The 15234-nt window shown below is 40.8% G+C and overlaps 1 protein-coding gene across 1 annotated transcript in view; it reads right to left on the bottom strand.

Annotated features, from left to right (window-relative positions):
* Positions 1-1520: 1520 nt before the first annotated feature.
* Positions 1521-15234, bottom strand: part of LOC118584347 (cytochrome b5 type B) — a 38027-nt gene continuing 24313 nt past the window's right edge. Inside the window, exons 4-5 of the mRNA XM_036188532.1 lie at positions 6585-6613; positions 1521-2225 (exon numbers count right to left, since the gene is read on the bottom strand). Coding sequence (XP_036044425.1) covers positions 2135-2225; positions 6585-6613 — 120 coding nt within the window. The 3' untranslated portion in view covers positions 1521-2134. The remainder of the gene's footprint in view (positions 2226-6584; positions 6614-15234) is intronic.

The raw sequence follows: 15234 nt of genomic DNA, 5'->3' as shown, positions 1-15234 counted from the left end.
ATTGCCAACACATTCATCATAACTGATCCAAGTTATCTTCAGGCTTAGTGTCAGCTTGAACATTCCCTTCCTGTACCTCCATGTGCCTCTGCTCTTTCCATGTGGCCTGGCAAGCACAGGAGTGGACTCCAGGCCTTGCTGCACACAAGCCTTCCTTGCCTTTAAGTGGAGGCGTACTCAGTCACACCACTTGTTACAGAATGAGGACTCTTTCAGTCTATCATATCACAAACATCTCTAAAGAGAAAGTTTAAGTCTGTATCCCTGATATATAAAAGTCATCTAGAAGTTACTCTAAAATATCATATCCGAGTATGTAAGGAAAAGGCTAATGTTATTTTGATGAATTCTCAATTCATTCAACTGTTAAATCACAGGATAGAAGTCCTGGGCTGAACTTTTTCTTAAATAGCTTGTATGAGCAGATTGGTTTAATGTGCACTTTCCTGTCCTGTCAAGGCCCTGACAAGCTGGAAGGGAGGCAGGAGACACTTCCCCGCATCTCTGGTCCTTCTAGAATCCAATGGCTTCCTGCTGGATGTGACAACAGCCCAGAAGCAGACTGCTACTGAACAAAGGATGTGCTGGAAAATCATAGCTAATGGGTAAAAACAGCTGGAAAACTGTCAGGTACCGCCACGGGGAAAAGAATAAAGTCAAAGATGCCAGGAAAATGCCTGGGCCAATGAGAAACAGTAATTTTAAACGATTAACTACTTTCCAATGAAATTCATATCCAAGGGAGGGGGGAAAAAGCTTCCGGACTTATCATAATCCTCAAAAGAAAAGTAGAACAAGATCACCAAGTTGGAGCCATGGAGGTAAACCACAGACGAGAACAGAAGTCTCCTGATCTGAAGTGGCATGCCCCGACAAAGACATTCATATGTAAGGTATTTTACCGAGATAAGGCCAAACTTGAGTCTCTTACTTTGGTAAAACAGGGAATCAAAACTTTGTTCATGGGTAAACAGAAAAGCAGCAAGAGCCTTCCGTGAAGCCCCACAGACATAATCCCAGGCTTTAGGGAAGCTCCATGGTAACACTCATCTTTCCCCAGTAAAGACAGCCAGGGTGGAAGACCATCAGAAACTGGTGTTGGGCCAGAGAGAGCATGTTGCTCACTTCTTCAAACTGTTGTCCTGTAAGTGGTGTTTTGTTCCTTTTTAAAAGAGATTATTCTGAATTCACCTTAACTCACCAGTCCCTTTCTTCAGCTCTTCTACACCTAAGAAACAAAGGGATGCAGAGTTTTGTAAAGCACTCTTGGGAAGAAGGCAGCTGGACTGAGGGACGGTAGGTGTCATCAGCTACACTAGCTGGGAGGGAGAGAACCACACAGTCCTTTTATGTTTATTTATTTATTTTTCTTATATATTTTTAAAATTACAATTGTTTAATGTGTGCTTGGCTAGTGCCTGTGTGTGTTACGTCTAAAAGTGTGTACCTGTGTGTGTACACTAGGGCCACAGCATCCACGTGGAGGTCAGAAAACAACTTTTGGGAATTGATTCTCTCCTTTTACCATGAGGGTCCAGGAAATGAAACTCAGGTCATCAGGCTTTGTGGCAATTGCTTTTACCCTAAGATCTATCTTTCAGGTCCCTTACTTTTAATAATCATAAATAAGATAATTTGGCAGCTATGTTTTAAATAAGAGACATATCTTAACTTCATGAATTAAACCACTTATGATAAATGACAAAATTAAAAAGTAATACATTTACTTAAAAGAAAAACAGGAAAAGATTCAAAACTAGAGTACTGTTCCCTTAAATATATCTAATGCAAATTCAAAGGATCAGAAATCATATCTTGTCCCCAAAGGCCATGTCAATACCACATAGGAACTCTAATCATCAGTACTAACTCTTGAAATGAAGGGAACAAGTAGAAGCCAGTGAGAAGAAACCCTGGCAAGGACACAATGTGAGTAGCTGCTCTGGGCATCAGGCTCTGGCTGGAGAAGGACCCTGGTCCTAGATCGAAGGAGGATAGACATCCGGACAACCATCTTGGCTTCAATTTGAGGGAACTGGCAGGATTCAAGGAGGGAGCATTGCTGCAGCCTCCAAAGTCAGTCTTTACTTCTCACTCCCTGGAGCATGTGCTCCCACACTTCAGCACGGTCTCCTCAGGAGGATTTGCTGTCGCTCGTGAAGTGACGATACAGGAAACCTATAAAAATAGCGCCCACGATGGGGAGAATCCAATATGCCCAGCAACTGGAGCAAGAAGAAAAAGCAATGAAGTTAAGACTATTTTATCCAAATAACAGAATGTTTTTCAGCACCTATGTTTTAAAACTCATGAGATAGGGGTCTTGATTTGATTTACCTTGATTTTCTCTTAAACTTTTACCACACAGTATTTGAAAGGAAAACAAACAAAAACCACAACTCTCCATTTATCTGTGCCTGTGCACAGATGTGCTCAGGCATGGTGTGATGTGCATGTGGAACTCAGAGGGACATGTGGGAATGGCTCTCTCCTGGCACATGGGAACCTCAGTCCCCAGACTTGGCAGGTGTCTTTACTTGTTGAGCCATCTTGCAGGCCCAAAGCCTTCTTTTTAAAAAGGATGTAAAAAAATGAAAGACTTAACTTGCAGGGAGAGGTCGTATACGCATTTAACCCAGCACTCTGGAGGCAAAAGCAAGTAAATATCTGAGAGTTCAAGGCCACAGAGTGACACCCAACTCAAAAAACAAAAACAGAAACAGAAACCAAGGCTGTAGCTCAGTGGCAAATGCTTGCCTACCATGCAGAGGCCTGGGTTTGGGCACTAGCACCAGAATACAAGAGGAGAATGCAGAGTATGCTATCAAAACAGACACAGAGTGTGGTACATGCCTGCAAACCCAGCACTCCTGAAGTTGAGGCAGGAGAATTGCTGCAACTTAAAGGCTAGCCTGGGCTACACTGTAAATGCTAGCCCAACCCAGCTATGAATCAAGATGCTGTCAAACAAACAAACAGAACAGAACAAAAACGAAACACACACATGCCATAATCCCAGCATTTGGGTGCTGAGGCAGGAAGATCAAGAGTTTGAGGAGGAGACAGTAAGTTAAGGACTTAAGTATGATCCCCAGAACTCCAGTAAAACTTCAGGGAACAGTGCCTATGCTTGAAAGTTCAGTGCTGGGGAGATAAAGATGGGCAGATCCCTGGTATGTGCCAGTCTAGCCTAACGAGTGAGCTCTAGGACAATGAGAGGCCATGTCTTGGAGACCATGTTCCTGAGGATGAAATCTGCATCCCATGCACACACATGCATGCAAATACACACAAATATTAGAAAAAAGTTCACAGTTGCTCTGGTGTTTAAAAAAACAAAACAAAACAAAAAAACCAGGGTTTGGGGATTTAGCTCAGTGGTAGAGCAAGTGCAAGGCCCTGGGTTTGATCTTCAGCTCCAAAAAACAAAAAACAAAAACAAAAACAAAAACAAAAAACAAACAAAAAAAACAACTAGATATACATAAATACCTTTCTAGGTGTTTCTATGAAGACATAACAGTTATTTCTGGGTGATGGGGGTTATAGATATTAAAATTTGCTTTTGTGATTTTTTTTTTTACAAATTATTACATTGCAATATTAATTTTTATGTGTATGGTGCTAGGGGTCAGACCCCATATAGATATTAATATTATCTATCCTATTATTGCATCCCAAGTAAGAAGCTGGTAATGGAAGTCAGGTGGTCAGGCTCTCAATGTCTAGTTTTATTTGTTTTTTTTAACATGTATTATTTATTTTATATCTGTGAGTATTTTGCCTGTATGAATGTATATGCACCATGTGGGGTTGTGGTACCCTCAGAGGTCAAAAGAGGGCATCAGATCTCCCTGGAACTGGAGTTGTGGATGGTTGCTAGATCTTCTGCAAGAGCAGCAATTGCTCTTAATTACTGAGCCTTAATCTCTCTAACTTCTTAATGTCTAGTTTTAATTTTGGATAGTAATGAGGATATACAAAGAGTGCACAGGTTGTTCTAAAAGAAGTTAAGCAAGTAGCAATGCCACGAGAAGTGCTGCAGGTGACTTCCCTTAGGAGTTTCAGAGGAGACACCACGCTGCTTAAAACAATTCTTACTCTATGTGTACACACGTACACACACACACACACACACACACACACACACACACACACACACGTATAGTGTATGAGTGTTTGGTTTGTATGTAAGCCTCTATACAGTTGCATGCCCTGTGCCTGAGACCAGAAGGTGTCAGATCCTCTGGAACTGGAATTACAGACTGTTGTGAGCTGCCATGTGGGTACACGGAACTGAACCTAGGTCCTCCAGAAGAGTAGCAAGTGCTCTTAACTGCTGAGTCATCTTTCCAGCCTCCTTAAAACAATTCTTTACTAGAGCTTATTAGCTCTGCCAGACTTAAGCTGTAAGATTTTTTGTGACCCAAATGATTTGGCTGCCCCTCTATTTAAGACATATCCAATCTTGGTATAAAAAAGTTCCAAACAAACAAAGCCAGCTGAGATTGTTAACAAAAATTATCTCTTTGCCTAAACACATCTAACACAGTGCACACAGAAGTACAATGGCAAGTTACTCCCAACAAACGAGAATGACAGGCAGGCAGGCAGCTTTGCTTAAAAAGCCAAGACAGCAGAGACTGTGGAACACGGGAACCCTTAAGTAATTGAGGCTTTCTGAAGAGCAACCAGGAAAGACTAGAGTCCAAAGAGAGGACCCCCAGTCAAACACCAGTACAAAGAGAAGAGTTGCCACCCAGCCTCACATCACTTTTGCTACTGTTTAAGTGTGAAGACAAACAAGAATTGCACTTCCATGGGCTCAAAGAGACTGAGCACCAATAATAATGTTGTGCCAGAGACAGCATTTTTTCCTGGAGATTCATCCAGGTTATTGCAAATAATTGTGATTTGTTAATTTTCATTATTCAGTATTATTTTACCATGTGACTATACTAGAGTTCATTTTATTACTCATTCAATAGATATTTAAAGTTTTTCCAGTGTCTGAATGTCTTAAGTAATGTTACTATAAATATATATATTTTTTTGGATAGGGTCTCACTCTACAGCCTTGGCTGGCCTGGAGTTCCCTATGTAGACCAGGCTAATCTTGAACTGACCAACATCCACCTGCCTCTCCTCTCAAACTCTGGGACTAAAGGTGTGCATCATCCACCACACCTGACATTTTTAAAAATTATTTATAATTGATTTAGTTTATGTACATGGGTGTTTTGCCTGACTATATGTATGTACACCACACGAGTTCCTGGCACTCTCCAAGGTCAGAAGGTGTCAGATCCCCCTGGAGTTATAGAGCTGGTAGTGAACTGCCATGAGGGTGCTAGAACCAAACCTGGGTCCTCTCCAAGAGCAGACAATGCTCTTTACCACTGAGCCATCTCTCCAGCCCCAGCTATAAATATTCATGTATCTGTTTCCATGTACCTTTCTTTTGGATGATAGTCTTACTATGTTGCCAAGGTTGATCTCAAAACTCCTGGGTCAAACAATCCTCCCAGTAGTTGGGACTACAAGGCAGGCACACTATGCTCTGATTTGTGACAGGTTTCTATTGTAGCTCCCGTAGAAATGGAATTGTTAGGTCAAAAGTTATTTACTAGACACTGCCAAAATGTTCTCAAAGTGAGTGCTCCCAGAAGAGGGATTAAGAGTCTTGGTAACTCACTTCCTAAGAAGCAAGTCTTCTTATGTGTAGGAGCTCTAGTTTTTGCCCACCTCCTAGGTGTGAAATAGATTTTAGTGATATGACACCAAACCTTTTCCACATGCCTTTGAGTAAAGTATTTAAATGCAAATCTTTTTGCATATTCTATTGGGATATTTTTAAAACTTTATTTGCAAGATTCTTTATGTGTTTTGCATAATAATTCTTTAAAAACAACATTGATTCTTTGAAGATCTCATACATTCTATGTTATATTATGGTGACAGCCTTCCACTACCACCCTCAACCCCTTTGGGGTTGAATGACACTTTCACAGGGTCACTTAAGACCATCAGAAAACAGATACTTACATTATGTTTCACAACAGCAGGAAAATTACAGTCATGAAGTGGCAACAGAAACAACTGTGTGGTGCGGTCACCACAGCATGAGGAGCTGTACTAGAGGGTGGCAGCGTTAGGAGAGGGAGGACCACGGATCAGCTCCACCCTCCTCCCTCCCAACTTCACATCCTACTTTTAAAATAAGTAATACCCTTCCCGCCCCAAAACCAACTGCTGCTGCCTGTATCTGCACAGGAATTCTTTCTTTGGTTTTTCTTTCTAAATTTTATGCATATAGATATTTCGCCTACATGTCTGTCTGTATAATATGCATGCCTAATGTCCAGAGGCCAGAAGAGGGCATCAGGTCCCATCCCCACCCCCTGAGCTAGAGTTAGAGATGGTTGTGAGCCACCATGTAGGTGCTAGGACTCAAACCCAGGTCCTCTAGAAAAACAGCCAATGCTCTTTGTTGCCGAGTCATCTCCAGTCCCAAATGTACACTTAAAAAGAACCTCTTGCCAGACATTATGTAGAGTGTAAGGAACTCCCAGGGAGATACTAACCTTTTGCACGTACTGCTCTTTGAAGGATCCTGAAGAAGTCACATGTTCAAAAATAACAGAAAGAGAACATTAGTACAGTGCATGTAAGGCTTCTTGGATATCTAGATAAACTGTAGATAATAACAGAATTTCCTTCACACATTTGATGCCTATAGCCTCTAGGTAATAGGCTTAAAATCTTCTATTTCTAATAATACATTGGTTTTTCTTAGTGAATAATTACTAAAGAGAACATAGAAATGACCTAAGCTTTTTACATGTAAAAATATCATTGATGAAAGTCTTTTGAAATGGCTGGGTGATGGTGCTACACACCTTTAATATCAGTACTTGGGAGGCAGAGGCAGGTGGATCTCTGTGAGTTCAAGGCCACCCTGGTCTACAGAGTGAGTTCCAGGGACAGCCAGGGCTATGCAGAGAAACCCTGTCACAAAACAAACAAAACAAGTCTATTGAAATGGACTAATATTTTGGGTCATAATGACAGTCCTATTTATTTATTTTTAATTATTTATTTATTATGTATACAGTGTTCTGTTTGCATGTATCCCTGCAGGCCAGAAGAGGGAGCCAGAGCCCATTACAGATGGTTGTGAGCCACTATATGGGTTCTGGGAATTGAACTTAGGACCTATGGAAGAACAGCCAGTGTTCTTAACCTTTGAGCCATCTCTCCAGCCCAGACAGTCCTATTTAACTGGACTTACCATAGCATAGCTAAGAGCACAATTTCTGAAAACATTTTAAAAAGTCGTCAAATATTCTCTTGCAAAACTATCAACTGTCAAATGCTCTTGGATATGCAGACTACTACTTCACAGTTTACAGAAATGACCTAGCTTACTTTTTGAAATCAAAACTAGGGACTTTGGGGATTATTTAACCTTTTTTTTAAAAAACATTTATTTAATGTTATGTGTTAAGTATTTACTTGCATGTATGTATGTGCATCAGGAGCAGGGTGTTGGACACCCTGGAACTGGTGTTATAAATATTTGAAAACCTCCATATGGTTCCTGGGAGTAGAACCTGGATCTTCTGCAAGAGCAAGCAAAGCTCTTAACTACTGAGCCATTTCTCCAACCTGGAATTATTTAACAATGAAAAGGGAAAGAGCAGTTAAAGAAAAAAATACTAAATGAATCTTTTATTTATTTTTTTTGTTTTTGTTTTTTAAATATAGATTCACTCTGCATAGTCTAAGCTGGCCTTAAACTCAAGACCCTTCTGCTTTGGCCTCCTAAATGCTGAGATTACAAGTGTGCATCATGATAACTTGATCCAAATAATCTTAAAAATTAGATTTTGGAGGCTGGAGAGATGATTCAGCAGTTAAGAGCAATGGCTGTTCTTCTGGAGGACCTGGGTTCAATTCCCAGCACCCACATAGTGGCTTACAACTGTCCGTAACTGCAGTCCCATAGGAATCTGATGCCCTCTTCTGGCCTCCACAAGCACCAGGTAATATGCACAATACACTGACATGCATGCAAACAAAACACCCAGATACATAAATAAATACATTTTGGGACTAAAAAGCAATTACTGATGTACGCAACAACATGGATGAACCTTCGAAACATTATGCTATGCTAAGTGATAAGGGGCAGACACAAAAGGCCATCTATTATGTAAGTCCATTTATATGGACAATGAATTGAAACATAAGGTCAGCAGCTGCCTTATGCTGGTCAAGAGGGGTTGGGAGGTAAATGGAATACGGCTGCTAATAGGTCCATGGTTCCTTTTCTGGTTTTTTTTTTTGTATTAAGATTTATTTATTTTGTATACAGCATGAATGACCAGAAGAGGGCACCAGATCTCATTACAGACGGTTGTGAGCTACCATGTGGTTGCTGGGAATTGAACTCAGGACCACTGGAAGAGCAGTCAGTGCTCTTAGTCTCTAAGCCATCTCTCCAGCCCTTTTCTGTTTTGTTTTTGTTTGGTTTTATTTTGTTTTTGAGACAAGGTTTCTCTGTGTAGTTTTAGTGCCTGTCGTGGATCTTGATCTGTAGTTCAGACTGGCCTTGAACTCACAGAGATCCGCCTGCCTCTGCCTCCCAAGTGCTGGGATTAAAGGCGTGTGCTACCACTGCCCAGCTATTTTGGCCCAATATTATTAATAATAAAAATTAACTGCTTGGCTGAGCATGATGGCACACCTGTACTTACAGCACTTGGGAGGTAAAGGCAGGGGGATTAAGAGCCCAAGGCCAGTATGGGCTATTCAAGACCCTGTCTCAAAAACAAAACAAACTGACTGCTCACATCAAACTGGTTCCTGCACTGAGGCTAGTCAGTAAACTGCCTGCTGCATGATGACCTGAGCTCATGCACCTGTGTGCACATATCCACAAAACATATACAAATACAACACACAAAATTTAAAACAAAACTCAGTCCTAAAGCACAAGGTATTAAGGGTTTAATTCTTCATAAAAATATACTTATTTACTTATTGATTTTAATGAACAATATTACTAAAGATGGGATTTGTAGGGTAAAAGGAAAACTCTAACCACAGGAAATATTTTATGCCCAAGTGTTTTGGTTAAGGTTACTATTGTGGTGATGAAACACCATGACCAAAAGCAACGTTTACTTTGCTCACAATTCTATACAACAGTTCATCATCAAAAGCAATGAGGGCAGGAACTCACACAGGGCAGGGACTAGAAGCAGGAGCTGATGCAGAGGCCATGGAGGTTACAGTGCTGCTTACTTGCTTGCTCCTCATGGCTTACTCAGCCTGCTTACATAGAGAACCTGCCCAGGGATGGCACCACCCACAATGGACTGGGCCCATCAATCACCAATTAAGAAAATGACCTACTTCCTATGGAGGTATTTTCCTAATTGAGGTCCCCTCCTCTCAGATGACTTTAGCTTGTGCCAACTTGACATAAAACTATCCAGCACAGGCCAGGTAGTGGTGGTGCACACCTTTAATCTCAGCACTTGGGAGGCAGAGGCAAAGGAGGTGGATCTCTGAGTTCAAGACCAGACTGCTCTATAGAGTGAGCTCTAGGATAGCCAGGACTGTTCCACAGAGAAATCCTGTCTCAAAAAACCAACTAACAAACCAATAAACAAACAAAAAACAAACAAACAAAAAACTATCTAGCACACCAAGTAAACTTCTGTAATGGTTTTTTGTTTATCTTATGTGTATGAGTGTGTGCTTGCATATATGTATGTACACAACATGGGTGCAATGCCCATGGAAATTAGAAGAGTGTTGGATCCTCTCAAATGAGAGTTCTAGACAGTTGTAAGCTGCCACATTGGTTCTGGGAACTCAACCCCAGTCCTCTGAAAGAGCAGCCAGTGCTCTAACCACTGTGCCATTTCTCCAGTCCCACATAGACTTTTTATAAATCTGCCCAATCTGAACTATATATAGTATTTCTAGCTCAGGGCTAACCAGCTTCATTGTTTGTAGAGTGAAAATTCAGATGAACTTAAATTCTAAAATCATTACTCCAGCACTGAGCCAAGGCATTTTAGCAAGACCTTTAAGATCAGCAGAAGAAACAGCGTTCTCTCACGTCTAGAGAGACTGCAGGGCACCACTACCACACACCCATCTCTTCCTCTTTCACTAGCTCCACAAAAGAATGTTTCCCAGGTATTTCTCAAGAAACACTGGGAAAATGAGAAGGAATGTCTGTCTGCGGTCATGGACAGGGATGTTGGGGTCAGTGGAGGAGGGGCAGAGGCAGGTGGATTTCTGAGTTTGAGGCTAGCCTGTTCTACAGAATGAGTTCCAGTATACTAGGGCTACACAGAGAAATCTTGTTTTGGAAACAAAAAACAAACAAAAATAAAATTTATATAATAGTACATTGTGATATAGGGGTCATGGTATAATTCTGGGAGAGTCTTTTCCAGTATTGTTTTAAATAAAAAGTTCCTGATTTGTTTTTCTTAAGTCAGTGGCCACAGAATCGCCATAGTGAGCAAGTAAAAAGCTAGGGAACTACTGTTAGGTTTATTGAAGATGTGTTGAGACTTAAGTTTTGGGGTTTTTTCGTTTTTTTTTGTTTTGTTTTTTCTTTTCTTGAGGCTTAAGTTTTAAATACTTAGAATCCTCTTTGAATAGCAAATACAGTTTAGGAATGAATCACAAGCTCCTTATACTTTTTTTTTTTTTGAGCTGAAGATCCTACCCAGGGCCTTGCGCTTGCTAGGCAAGTGCTCTACCACTGAGCTAAATCCCCAACCCCTCCTTATACATTTTATGCATCTGTTATTTATGCTTTTGAAAGCCTAAGTATAATCTGTGATTAGCTGATGATACCGTATCTCTATTTTAATGCTTCATAATCATAAATTCGGCTCTTTCTTTGCTACCTTTATGTTCTGTGATGAAGTTTACCACATTCCTTAAGTGTGTATTCTCTAATGTTTTCTTTTTCTTTTTCTTTCTTTCTTTCTTTCTTTCTTTTTTTTTTTTTTCCAGACAGTGTTTCTCTGTGTTGTTTTGGTGCATGTCCTGGATCTCACTCTGTAGACCAGGCTGGCCTCGAACCTACAGAGATCCTCCTGGCTCTGCCTCCCGAGTGCTCAGATTAAAGGTGTGCGCCACCACCACCTGGCTTGAATTTATTATTAGGTGCACGTTACCACTTAAAAAGTTAGAGGACAGAAGACTTAAGATTTAAATATTTTATAGACCCAATTACATAGATCGTGTAGTATATAATCTTGGGAACAGCCTTCTTGTGAAGTTTTAGCATACTTCACGCTTTTACTGAAAATCATTTCTTTTTCAACAAAAACTGTGTTATTACTGGTGATTATAAGTACATTATGTCTATGTGTGAGTATGTATGTGAGGCTAAACGAGGGTATAGGGTCCCTTAGGCTGTTAAGCTACCTAATAAGGATAGTGAGAATTAAACTTCAGTCCTCTAAAAGAGCAGCATGCACTCTAACTGCTGAGCCAAACTTCAGTCCTTAAACTCTTCACTTCAGTCCCAAACAATACTTTTTCTAGATGAAAATACAGTTCAGTAATTACTGCTTCACAAAGTATATGTCCCTGTAGTCAGTCTAGTTGTATATAAAAACACTTCTCTGTTGACATGACAGAATTTAAAAACAAGAAACACTCCCTAATACAAATTTCTAGATTCTCTTAAGAACTCACTATAGAATCCATACTGAGAAACTGTCTCAAGAAAAAAAAAAAAAGCCCGCTGCAACAATACACATAACACATCACTAGAAAAGGGCTGGGGCACAGTTCACCTGGTAGAGTGAACGCCTAGTATGTATGAAGCCCTGGGTTTAATCAATACCATATTAACAAGACGTGGTGTCCCACACAAATGATCCCAGAACTTAGGAGGTGGTGAAGAGGATGACAAATTCAAGGTCATCATCTGCTATATGGTGAGTTTGAGACTATCCCAGGTAACATGAGACTTTGTCTCAAGAAAAAGCCCTCCCAAGGTATTGCCCTTTTTTAAAATTTTTTTTATTTTTTATTTTTTTGGTTTTTCGAGACAGGGTTTCTCTGTGTGGCTTTGCGCCTTTCCTGGATCTCGCTTGGTAGACCAGGCTGGCCTCGAACTCACAAAGATCCACCTGCCTCTGCCTCCCGAGTGCTGGGATTACAGGCGTGTGCCACCACCACCCGGCACGGTATTGCCCTTATTTGGACCTCTAAGGGGAAAAATATGACCCACCAATTCTATTTGGAAAGTATGAAAGGGCATTGCCTGGCTCTTCTCATACCTCATTTTGTTTCTAGAACTTCACACAAGGCATTATCTCTGGCACTGCTCAGAAAACAACTGTATTTTGTTTTCCAAGAGTGACTGGCCATGACATATTATGCTTAATTTCCAAGGACCATAAGTGTCTGACAAACTACAGGGAGCAATGTCATAACCCAGGAGAAGTCCTTGATCATAGCAGTCACTCCTTGTCCCTACAGAACAGTAAAGAGCTTTTCTGAAACAGGCTCTCCTGTAGCCCACACCTGCCACCGTGTGGCTAGGGAGGTTTGGAAGTACTGACTCTCTTCATCCTAACTATCAAAACAAAGTATTCTCTTTTTAATTTTTTATTTTTGAAGACAAGAATCTCACCATGTGACCTTTGGCATCACCATATCCCAAAGGACAATTTTGTCTGTCTGTTTTGTTTGTTTTTCCAGGCAGGGAACTCAATTTGTAGACCAGGCTGTCCTTAAACTCATGGAGATCCACCTGCCTCTGCCTCCTGGTGCTGAGATTAAAGGTGTGCACCACCACCAATTTTTTTTTTAATTCTAAATAGTTATTACTGACTAAATCCAGGCATTATGGCACACCTTTTATATTACAACTAGGGAGACAGAGGCAGGCAGATCTCTTTGAGTTCCAGATCTCAAAAACAAAAACGAAACTGTGGTATCTGTTGTCAGATTTATAAATTACAAATCTTTAAAATTTTTATATTGTAGTATATATAGGCTATCAACTAGGGTGTTATGAATCTACAAATAAACAATAGTGACCATGACCACTTATTTACCTGGCCATAGTAAAAGTAACATGAAAAGCTGTTTCTAAAAGCATTGGGAAACAAAGACTTGGCACAGTGACTCCAGAAGGGAAGGCAGGAGGGTCAGAAGTTCAAGGCCATCCCTAGCAGATATGACAGATTGACTAACAAGCAAAGGACAAAAGATGTGGGAATGGAAACTGACTTACAAACAGAGCAGTGAGTGTGTCTGGTTCTGTCTTGCTGCCCCACTCCATGGGAAGAGCAGATTGGCTCTATGAAGGTGGACAGAAGTGGTGCCACAGAAGGGAAGGAGAATGTAAACTAAACCCACACTATAAAGCGGAAGGCTGTGCTTAATGAAGCTTAAAAAATCGTTTCTTACAGATTCAGAAACCCTGAATCACAAGAAAAGAAACGAACTAATAAATGAGCTTTCCTCCCACTTCTTGAGGGTGAATGTTAAACCAGAGATAAAAAAGTGAAGGAAGAGATACCTATATCCTAGGATAAAGTTTCAACCTGTGAGAACCCAGATTGATTCTCAGCCTTTCTGGTAACATCAAGCACAGAAATAAACTGAGGGATCAAGAATTTCTTCCTGGAAAAGAAAATCAGTTCGGAATATAATTCTATGAAAACCTGGCAGGTAGTCTTGAAATTTTTCCAAAAGGCTTTCTTTGCCTAATTTGCCTGAAGGGTAACAGACAGCCTGACTGGAAACAAACAGCCAGAATCATCCTAATGGAGACAAGTCCCCTGGGAACAAGGAGCAGTAGAAAAACAGGCTTGAAAGCCCAGCTTTCGGTCCCTCCTAACCTAGGATGGGGCTACACTACAAATTATCAGAACACTTGGCAAGTCGAGGAGGCTTTTGTTCTTTCTTTCTTCCTTCCTTTTTTTTTTTTTTTTTGGTTTGTTTTTCGAGACAGGGTCTCTCTGTATAGTTTTGGTGCCTGTCTTGGCTCTCACTCTGTAGTCCTCAAACTCACAGAGACCACCTGGCTCTGCCTCCCGAGTGCTGGGATTAAAGTTGTGCGCCACCACCGCCCGCAGAGGCTTTTTCTATACTTCTTGCATGGAACAACAGCAAAAAGTCCAAGGCCTATCAGTTTGATGTAAGCTAATCAATCTCTTTTCAAAAGCAGTAACAGGCACAGCGTTCAGCAGAAAGTGTGGTGCTTGGCTTTCTTCCCACCACCTAGACTAGTCAAAATACAAATCCAGCAACTGAACAGATTCTGAACAGGAATAGTCAAAGACCAGGAAATGAGCAACTGATTTGTATTTTCATGTTCATTCCAGGGGATCCCAATTTAGGTTGATGCAAGCAACAGAATTTCTGGAACACTGCTGTCCACTCCCCACAAAGGTTCCTAACTGCCTCCTGTTTTTATTATTACTAAGAAAGAAAACTAGCAACAAGAAACAATTGATAGATTTCTACACACAGTAACTATAAAAATATGTTTCTTCTTTTCAACATAAAGAGTGCTTTTGCCGGGCGGTGGTGGCACACACCTTCAATCCTAGCACTCAGGAGGCAGAGCCAGGTGGATCTCTGTGAGTTTGAGGCCAGCCTGGTCTACAGAACGAGATTCAGAACAGGCTCCAAAGCTACACAGAGAATCCCTGTGTGTGTGTGTGTGGGGGGGGGTACTTTTATGATTGCTAAATTCAAGGTGTGTTTCTTCTAAAAAATTATAGTATCCTTTGAATGAAATGAACTGAGAGTGGCATTTTCTGAACAGGTTCAATTAAGGCCACAATTAGCTCAAATTTTACTCTAATGTCCCAAGAAGAGACAAGAATGGGTAAAGCGTGAGAAGGGAAAGACAAAGGCAACCACCAGTGCTTACAAATGTTTAAGAGCATTTCATCTGCCCTTGTAATTTAACAGTTCAGAGTAGCACAGGAGCAAGACAGAAGAGTTAATTTATAAAAACACTTAGATTCCAGAGCAACAGAAGGCAGACACTGCCAAGCAAGCAATCTCTTGAATTGAAAGAATTCTTGTGCCAAGGCCAGTTCAAATTGCTGTGCCAAACCTGTTCATTATTTCCTAGCTCAATGAAGAATGAGAATCTAGAAGGAGGAAATGAGGGAGTCTCTATTGTGTGCACCAGGAGCTAGGGAACACCTTGACTGCTCT

This window comes from Onychomys torridus, chromosome 5 (assembly GCF_903995425.1).
Source record: "Onychomys torridus chromosome 5, mOncTor1.1, whole genome shotgun sequence".
Lineage (NCBI taxonomy): Eukaryota > Metazoa > Chordata > Mammalia > Rodentia > Cricetidae > Onychomys > Onychomys torridus.
The sequence above is the reverse complement of the archived record's forward strand: the minus strand, read 5'-3'. Positions and strand labels throughout refer to the sequence as shown.